We start from the raw sequence: 9,944 nt of genomic DNA, 5'->3' as shown, positions 1-9,944 counted from the left end.
GGCGGCCCCGGGCGTTGCGGGCCTGCCCGCGGTGCCGGGCCCTGGCGCGGTGTTGATCGGGGACCGGCTGTACTCGGGGGTGCTGATCACACTGGAGAACTGCCTGCTGCCCGAGACCACCCTGCGCTTCACGCCCTCCATGAGCAGCGGCCTGGATGCCGACACCGAGACCGAGCTGCGCGTCACGGGCTGCGAGCTCATCCAGGCCGCCGGCATCCTACTGCGCCTGCCGCAGGTGAGCCGGCCCAGCCGGGCCCCACTGCGCCGCCGCGGCCTGCCGGGGAGCGCCCGGCCGCTGTCGTCATCGGATGCGTCACGCCTTGGCAGCGGCCTGGCCCTGCGTCACAGCCGGTGGCGCTTCCCTGCAGGCCTGGGGCAGGGAAGAGCTGGGGCAGGGGGCTGCACCTTCCTTTAAACACTCGTCTTCGGGGTTCACCCCTTTCCAGCCGTTCCGAGCCGTGTTTGGCTCTGGCCGGATGCGAAGCTAATGTGCAAACGTCATGTTTTCTTTGCTCCTCAGGTGGCTATGGCTACTGGACAGGTGCTCTTCCAGCGCTTCTTCTACACAAAGTCCTTTGTGAAGCATTCCATGGAGGTAAGGAGCCTGGCCCACTGCTGCATGTTTGCCTGCTAGTTTAAGTAGCCTGGCTTGTAGCCAGATGCGAGCTCCCTTCCCAGCCCTGATATCTAGGAAGTCAGTGTGCAAGTTTCCCTTGCTGAGTGCCGCGCGTGTGTGTTCCTGGAAAACGGCATGTAACTCGAATTTGCACTGAGGTAACCTGCTTTATAATGTAACAAATAGGGATATGTTCCAAGACCTTGACTGTACTGACCCCATGGACCTGTTTCTGTCACTTTTATGAGACAAGTTGGTACTCACCGACAGTAGGCAGTACGCACAAGTATGAGGTGCTCTCGTAACGGGGGTGGCAGCTACAGAAACGCGTGTTGCAAGCGAGGAGCATAGGTCCACGCAGGAGACTGTTTTGGTGCTCATTGCTCCTGCAATGCACCGCACAAAGCGGCTGACTGCAGGTTCCCACTACACAGTTGCATAAGAGTGAATTTACCTCACGTATAACAAGTTTTGGAGATAAAAAGGGTCATTGCGTAAGAGGAAATTCACACCTCAAGAACCCATATAAAGCAAGGGAAACCTGTAGCCGTTGTTTAGTCAAGCTCAGTTTTACATTGCTGCCAGTAATGCAGATATGATCGTGCCGGATTTTGAATGCTTCTGTTTATGCCGTTTTGTTCTCTTGGTGTGCCTCTGCTAAATGTTTGGGCCGGTTGTAGAACTGAAGCCAAACCTCAATATGTTGCAATGTTTCTATTCCAGCACGTGTCAATGGCCTGTGTTCATCTGGCATCTAAAATCGAAGAAGCACCGAGGCGCATAAGGGATGTGATTAATGTGTTTCATCGCCTTCGACATCTACGAGAAAAGAAGTAAGCTTGGAGTTTGGAACATAGTATAGCACTGTCTACTTGGGGCTTGTTGCTTTCTTCAGTTTTGATACGGGAACACTGAATGTTATGGCCCGAATGCAGTGTCTCTGTCATTGCTGCCATTCCTATTGGAGACAGCCTCTGGGGAAGTAGGAATGCATTGGGAAAACCTTGTTTGAGGAGGTAAAAATGTAAAATGAGTGCAGGAAATCTAGAAAGGATCTCAACCAGATATATCCCTGTAATATAATAAATGTTTGCGCTTCAAAATGCGGGAAAGAGTTCAATATGCACTTTGATCAATCTTACATTGGATACATGTAAGATTAATGCCTATCAGTCTTACTTGATGGCATCTGAAATTTTTTTTCAGGAAACCTGTACCTCTAATACTAGATCAAGAATATGTTAATTTGAAGAACCAAATAATAAAAGCAGAAAGAAGAGTTTTAAAGGAGTTGGGGTTCTGCGTCCATGTAAAGCACCCACATAAGGTTTGTATTGCATTCAATTAATAAATTAAAATACATGCTTATCTTTCACTGCCCACTTCAAAAAGACAAAACCTGGATTAAACTGTTTGCTTGGCATGATGCCACCGTAGTGATCTTAGTGAAGTTAGTTTACTATGATCTTGCTGTCTTCTCATTCAAGAGATTCTTACTAGTGGGTCTTATATCTCACTGATGAGTGAAGACAAGGTGGATGCAGATGTTAAGTACTGGTTAGACATAACTGTACTTGGATCTTCTCTGAGTCTTAGCATGAAAACAACTTGTTGTATGAGCAGGTAACCTTGGTATTAAAATACAAGCAACTCTGTGTAGGGCTCTCAAATGACTGTTCCTTCATAAAATAAATCCTAGCTTTCTAGGATGACAAATTTGTCACTGCTAATGGGGTGACTGTCCGTTCTTTCTAGAAGCCTGCACACGCCGCTCCTGCATTTCTCACTTAGTCAGTCACTTGTGTCATGTAAAGAACTCCGTCTGCCTTTTGCACCCCAAATATCTATTTTCCATCTTAAAGCATCAAAATACTGCTGCAAAGCCCTAACTGTGGTGCGACAGGTCAAACATGGAGATGATGCTCCTTGTTTTAACAAGTCACCGCTTTCGTCCTTAATGCTACCCACAGTCGGCATGGGAAAAGAAGTTTCTGTGCTTTCAGAACTTGTCACACTCTGTTCAGGTCTCTCTCCTTGCCACTGCAGTCTGATTTTTGTCACAAGACTTGAGGGGCTCTGATCACAGGACTGAGTATACCTTCAACTGCTGACTCCTGTGACTTTTCCTTATGTAGATCAAAGAGAATTTTTGTTTGCCTTGCAAGCTGCATGGGCACAAAAGAAAAAGTTGACTAAGCTTCCCAGTGGATTTGAATTGTGGTGTTTGCCACTTGATCCTGCTGGCACCTATAAAAGAATGTGGAGCTCTATAGGAAAACCGTATCTATTTTGAAAACAGTTGAAAGCAAGTCTTCTAGTTGACTAAAATGATGCCTGACTTTGGAAGATGCCCTCTTAGGCAGACCTTTGCAGCCTGTTTCCTCCCCCCCCGGAAGACAGGAGCTGCATGGGTATACTGGGCATTTGTGCACACACTCTTTACAGACATTAGCACCTAGGACAGAATAGCAGATGCCTCATGGATGCCCCTCTGAGTTAAATACTTGGCTCTCAAGATTCCTGGTAATAATTTGATAACCCATATCTTCCAGATAATCGTTATGTACCTTCAGGTATTAGAATGTGAACGTAACCAACACCTGGTCCAGACTTCATGGTAAGTTGATTTTTCTTGTTCTAAGAGACCAGCAGGGGCAGTGGCAGAAATATGTCATTTGAGGCACTCTGGGCAACATTTGCTTTAGCCTGCAACTGTGTCCATGAGTAATCCACTCCAGTGTTTCCTGGAGTGCCTCAACCTACTACCCAATTGTTGATCGGCCTGTCAGTTTCAGGCACTGTCTTTAAATGGTAAGGTAGCTTTAAACGCTCACCCCTTGCTCTGTCTTCCCTTCTCTCCTATCATTCGTCCTCCCTTTGAAGCAAATGTGTTCAGTGGTTTTTTCTTGGTAAATCACACATGCAGTTCTAGTCCTTTCCTGATGTTCTTCGTTCCCAATACTTGGTCTGTTGATTGTAACAAGTGCATCGAACTCTCAGCACGCATCTTAAAACAAGATGTGTTTTGATTCACGTGGATAATCCAAGATGTCGGCTCCTAAGACTGGAAAAGCTCACTGTTTTACATTTGACACGAACAGTCTTCTGCTTGCCCTGTCTGCTTTCACTATAGTGAAAGCACCTCACCTGGGGATGGGTATTTAGTGTAAAATTCCAGGTCTCGATTTTTTAACAAATTGGTAATTGGTATAACAATGCCGTTAATTAAAATTGGGGCAATGAACCTAACGATCATATTTCTGCTGACTGAACTGTCTGGTACTGTGCCCTGTTTGGTAGAGAACCTATTTTGACTTTTCTTTTCTGTACTCTTTTAATCAAAGGGTAGCCTCTGAGGGTAAGTGACTAAGACTTCTCCTCTGCTGCCCAAGCGCTATGGTGCAGGGATAGCTGCCGTCTTCAGTCAAACCAAAGCAGGCTCTACAAAGAGAAGGCTGACTCTAGACAGGTGGTATATATACGATAGTATAGTAACTGGCCAACTGCTGCTTGTGCTTATCCTTTTGACTGTTTTTATTCATTTTTTGTTGTTGTGCCTTTTGGATTCTTGTATATTTTAGAACTTGATTGTCAACATTTTGAAACCTGCTAATGTTAAGTTTCTAGGACTGTGTTAAAACTGCTGTACTACCTTCACAATGCAAAAAGCCATTTTAAGATGACACTTGAGCCTTATGGGGGGGGAATGTATTAAGTGATTAAAAACTGTGATAGACTTAATTTTTTTTGCCAGTTTTTGCCATAATTTGTGTAAATAATCTAATCTGACCCTTAGAATGAAAGTTTACAATTCAGAATTAAGGGTAGTATTGGCATGGGATATTTCTCCCACTATTGGATTAAGTAGTGTTAATGCATGCAGAATTCATATAAAAACTGGGGGTTTTAGATGCTGATATTCTGCCTGTTTGGGATGGGAAGAAGTAACCATAGTAAAGCAATGTTCCAGCCTTTAAAATGTATTTGGGACACGTGTTTTTATACAAATATAAATGTGCTCATGGTAGTTGCTCCAGTATCTGAAAAGTGGGTATCCAGTATAAACGATTATTGAAATGTGGTAGTTTTCCAGCATTGCTGTTTCTAAACTGTTGTAACAAGAATTCATTCCTGTGTACACCCAGACCCAGAGCCTGATGATCGAGTGCACAGGTAGCAGCCTGTGAACATGCTGTGTTGTTAGCTTGGCAATTATGAAAAGAAACAGGAATCGTCCTTCTTTGGAATACTGCGGTTCCTACTGTCTGCCTAAGTGTCATCATCTTCTTAACAAAATTGATTTGTTGTGGCATTGTATTTCTTCAAAAGCCAAGTGTCAAGGTGCAAGATAAACTAATAGTTTTTGCTCCTGCTTTTCCATGGTCACAGTCATGCTGTTAGGACTGAGATGTAGGAAAGGTCCTCATGCCTGTGTGTATACCTTTTTCAGTTGTTGCAGTGGAATTCACAAGCATCTCCTATTTGCTGTCTGTAAATACAGTTTTCTGTAAGCACAATTTACATGGACTCTCTGGGCTCTGGGGTGGGTGTCCTCGGGGCAGTGAATCCTTGTATCCCGGGTACCCACATGGTCAGTTTTGGACTTCATTCTGAATGCTTGTTGCAGAAGTATACAAAGGCCTTTGTTCTGGGGTGAATTCAGACATTACCATCTGATATCCTGCCTGAAAGCAATGTTATGTTCTTTTTAAAAAGCTTAACCCAATTGAGCATTTTATTTGCCTGACTAATTTAAAGTACAAAGTACTTGCATCTGAATTTAGGGTTTTAGAATTACACTTTTTATTTAAATGTACTGACTGTGGAATATGTGCAATATCTTACAGTTTTCTCATACTGTGAATATTCATTTTAAGCAACCTTGTTGAAATGGGACAGTTTGGAAATGATACTTTGATATGCCAAAGGAGAAGAGATCTGCCCGAAACTGAGCCTTCAGCATTGATGTTCCCCAAAGCACAGACTTCTTCTACAGCTACTTTTTTACATCAAAATGGATTCTGTTCTGGATGATGTCTCGCTGATGGAGAATTGACATGTTGCATGAAACGTACTGCGGATGTGGGCACAAGCTGCATTGGATTGCGTTTTCCAGAAGAACTCCTTTGGGATCTGTGGCTTTGAATGGCACCCTGAGTCTACGTGTTTCTCCACATTTGGGATTGAGCCTAGATTGCTATAACTGAGTACTTTTACAGATTATATTGTATGTTGCCTCTACACAAACTTTTGTTCATTGCATGAGAGCAGGCCAGTAGATCTAGAGGAAAGAAAAGTGAAGTTAAAATTGGTTCTCTTTCATAACAGAGTTATCACAACAGCCAGTCAGTCAGTAACTTAACTCCCAACCCCTTGTTCCTTCTACTTGAGGGATCTTTTAGTAGACTAATTTAACTTCTCTTTAGATTCACAGGAGCATAGACCTTAACTATAGTAATTGAATGCATAGCAAAGTAGTTCTTGTAGAATTAAAGAGAGTAGAATGCAGGGCATAGCAATTTTCCCCCTTACTTGTTTTTCAGGAATTACATGAATGATAGCCTGCGAACAGATGTCTTTGTCAGATTCCAGCCAGAAAGCATTGCCTGTGCCTGCATATACCTTGCAGCAAGGACACTGGAGGTGAGGTTTTTTTTCAGTTGCTTAATGTAAAAACTTAAGTTTCTGTTTCTTCAGAAAGTCAGAGAGTTAATAGTCTGTGACATCTTACAGATTCCACTTCCCAATCGTCCTCACTGGTTTCTACTGTTTGGAGCAACAGAGGAGGAAATTCAAGAGATTTGTTTAAAGATTCTGAAGCTCTACACTCAGAAAAAGGTTTGTATGCCAACTTGGGATCAGTATAGACAACGTTTTGTCATAAGTTGGGGCAACTTATCTGATTGAGAGCTTTTGTAAAATTCCAATGAAGTGGAATCCAGACCCCAGAGTTGTATCTCTTGCTCTTGGTCTATGTGGCAGATAGAATTGGTAGTTTTAAATGCAACTAAGTGGAGAGTTGACCTCTTCCATTTGCATTTGTAGGTTGACTTACCTTATCTGGAAAGCAAAGTAGAGAAGAAAAAACTAGCCCTCGAAGAAGCAAAAGCCCAAGCAAAGGGTCTGATACCAGACGGAACCCCCAGTTTGGATACGACATCAGGATTTTCTCCTCTTCCTAAAACTGGTTGGTGTTGTTCACATATATGTAAAATATGCTCCTTTTGCCCTTTATCTCACAGGTGTTTTTACACTTTAATGGATATAATGTGCTGTCAGTTACCGAGTAGAGATTATCTCAGTGAGGCTGTGTCCAGTTGCCTGTGGTACTCCAGTTAATGGCGCATTAGGCTGTTTGCCTTCCAAATGATGATGTGAAATGTTCTTTGTGGAGTGGGGTAGAGGGACACTTGGCTTCATCCCATTCAACAGCAGTTCTCTCGTTAACACTTTTAGCATGTAAGAAATACAACATGAAAATCTTAATTTTAATGGAACGAGCAGGCAACAGTTTCGGATGGAGAAGGTTTGGTGTTCTGTTCTCAAATAATTTATGCTGCAGCAACTTCATACCTGCAAGTAAATGAAAGAAAGTGGCTGTGTATGAAAGCAGAATTATTTTGGGCTGTGAAAGCAGCTGCCTGCCACTCTAATTTGTTTGCTTTCTAAAGCCTGGTAGTTTATCCATATCCACATATATATAGCTTTCTTTATTTTTGTGCTTCCAGAGTCTCCAAAAGATGGCAAAGGGAACAAACCTTCACCACTTCCTGTACAGGCAATGAAGAATGCCAAAAGAAAAATGGAGGGAGCAAAAAGAACAAATCCTAACAGCCCAGTGAATGGGTAAGACTCTGCATCCAGTGGAGACTGTTTAGTTTTGGTTTGGGAGTTTTTTGGTTGGAACTAAACCACTTGTCCTTTGTACTTCACAGCATTCAGAAAGGGGGAGAAAGCAGAAGCCGGAGTGGCAGTCGAGAGCAGAGTTACTCAAGGTCACCCTCGCGATCAGCATCCCCTAAGCACAGGTATGTGCTGCAATGGGCAGGCATGCAGAGAGGTATTTCTCCACGCTTGTGTTAAAAACTAGCAGCCAATGGCAATTCCAGAGTGGGACTTTGGAGAGCGGCAAAGGGCTCGACTGAGGCAACAGTTCAAGCTGGCAACAAATTGAACTGTTCAAAAGGGCTGTAGAGTAGCCAGTCAGGTTCAGGTACGCACGTGGTTAGTAGAATGAAGGTCTGTGAATGACGGATTGTTTTTGAACAAGTCTGCTGCCTTGTGTGTGCTCGTAGTCCTTTCTACTGGCTTAAATGACAAAAACATGTTTGTGCTTCTGTGATTACCCTTGCTGTAGACACAGCAGAGCAGCAGCACAAGGATCTGAATTCTGTTTGGTCTCCCAAGTCAAGGGAATTCCTTTGTTTGTACTTGTGCCAAAGATACCAACCCCTGCAGCTGCACAAGTAGAATTGGGGTTTTAGAATGTGGCCAGAAAAACCTCTTACTAGTGATCTACAGGCCAGGGACAAGATAACTCAACTTCAGCTCAAGCTTTCAGAAGTACACATTAGAAAAACACTTTTTATGTTTGGAACCAGAATGAAGTTGACCCTTAATTTTCCTCTAAAGCTCTGCTATAAAGAGCAGGCAGCTTGATAAATGTAATGGGAGGCTTTGCATTCTTACTAAAAGATATTGGGGAAACACTGTCTTCTTCAATTTTTCAGTGGCTTGTGCTTTTTACCCACTGTCCAGTACATGAAGTGCCAGTTGGTTTCCTGCAGGACTGAGAGAATAGGCAATACCTATGTGCGGCTTTATAAGCATTGAGAGAGAAAATTCTGCTTCATAGTTGCATTTGTAGGCAAAATGCTACTCACTTTTTAAATCTTATGCTTCAGTCAGGTTTGTGCTATGGCCTTGAAATGGGTGAGCGGTAAAATATACTCTGATTGTCGGTGGGTGGCCAAAACCAAAGCTAAGATCTGCTAATCTAGATAGACGTAGATGTTTTGCTGAGTTGGATAATTAAGGGGTTATTAAGATATATTTAGAGACAGTTCTATTCTTATAAGACTTATGTGGGGCAGCTTTCAACCTGAATATTGGCTCAGCTAGATAATAGCTTCTGTCCCAGGAGAGAGGGTTTTTAAGAGATGTTAAAGGATAATATCTATTTAAATCCAGACTTCATCTGAAAATGTTACGTAATTAATCTTACAAATAATTCCCAAAGTCTGCTATAACTAAAAGATTGGATTGGTTTTTTGGTATGTTTTGGTCTTGGGAGCATTAGCTGGATCTGGTTAGTCCAGTATGTCCACTTGGGTAAGACGCTCTGCAATGTTGATGGCACTCGGGGTATTGACATGGGCATGGGTTGCTAAGAACCTTCTGCTTTTTGCTTGCTTGTTATAGAAAAAGTGAAAGCTACTCTACATCTAGCGGTTCCAAATCTCATAGCCGCTCCAGGAGTCGCAGCGATTCTCCCCCAAGACAGTTCAACCATGGTGCTAGTTACAAAGGCTCCAAGATGAGGAGTTACAAAAAGTCCAAGGACTACAAATACTCAGCGCACAAGCCAAGGAAGTCCCGTAGCAGGAGCTCATCACGTTCCAGGAGCCGATCGCGGGAGCGTTCTGATCACTCGGGGAAGTACAAGAAGAAGAGCCACTACTACCGGAATCACCGGCACGAGCGTTCCCGCTCCTATGAGCGCACAGGCCATCGCTATGACCGAGACCACCCTGGCCACAGCAGGCACAGGAGATGAGCAGTAAAGGGGTGTCTTTCCTTTGCACTGCAAAAAGAGCTTACCACCCCCCCCCCTTGCCCTACATTTAGCTCTTGCAGCTTAAGGGTAACCTGGCTCACAAACCACTGAATTCCAGTGAGCTTCACTCATAGCTGCTAACTCTTACTTGTTAGTATGAATCCAAAGGAAAGATATCAACAGATCTGTGGTTCTGGAAGATTTGATGTGGTAAATGCCTTGGCTCTTGCTGCTTGGAGCATCTGGTAACACTGATGAGCCCTCCTGTTCCAGTGGGTGCATCTGTGCTTGCTCTTTGGGAAGGGGTGTGTTAACGTACAGTAGTGCAATGCTATGTTACTGTACTGTCAGACTCAAAGAATGGAGAGCAAAAATTTCCTCACTCAGCAGTGGAGCTGTCTGCTGCTCAGCCTCTCCTGATTGGACGTGAAAGCTCACATTTTCTGAGAACCATTGGAGTGGCTTGGTGCTAACAAAGCTCTCTTCGTACTGACTCTATTATGTTGTACAAATAGAAAGTGATTTTTTTCTTTTCTTTTTTTTTTTTTTTTT

At 43.5% G+C, this 9,944-nt stretch overlaps 1 protein-coding gene across 4 annotated transcripts; it reads left to right on the top strand.

Annotated features, from left to right (window-relative positions):
* Positions 1-1,955: 1,955 nt before the first annotated feature.
* Positions 1,956-9,906, top strand: CCNL2 (cyclin L2). Of its 4 annotated transcripts, none has more exons than XM_019511842.1 (7): positions 1,956-3,233; positions 6,160-6,259; positions 6,350-6,454; positions 6,662-6,803; positions 7,345-7,462; positions 7,552-7,644; positions 9,038-9,906. In XM_019511842.1, the coding sequence occupies exons 1-7, from the start codon at positions 3,178-3,180 to the stop codon at positions 9,390-9,392; spliced, it is 969 nt and encodes a 322-aa protein (XP_019367387.1). In that variant the 5' UTR covers positions 1,956-3,177; the 3' UTR covers positions 9,393-9,906. The 4 variants fall into 4 exon arrangements, with proteins under 4 accessions (XP_019367387.1, XP_019367390.1, XP_019367388.1 ...); XM_019511845.1 differs by lacking the exon at positions 1,956-3,233 and adding an exon at positions 3,240-4,085; XM_019511843.1 differs by lacking the exon at positions 1,956-3,233 and adding an exon at positions 3,240-4,085 and having other exon boundaries at positions 5,494-6,259.
* Positions 9,907-9,944: the final 38 nt, after the last annotated feature.

This window comes from Gavialis gangeticus, unplaced genomic scaffold (genome assembly GCF_001723915.1).
Source record: "Gavialis gangeticus isolate Ggan-Ray unplaced genomic scaffold, GavGan_comp1, whole genome shotgun sequence".
Classification (NCBI taxonomy): Eukaryota; Metazoa; Chordata; order Crocodylia; family Gavialidae; genus Gavialis; species Gavialis gangeticus.
The sequence above is the reverse complement of the archived record's forward strand: the minus strand, read 5'-3'. Positions and strand labels throughout refer to the sequence as shown.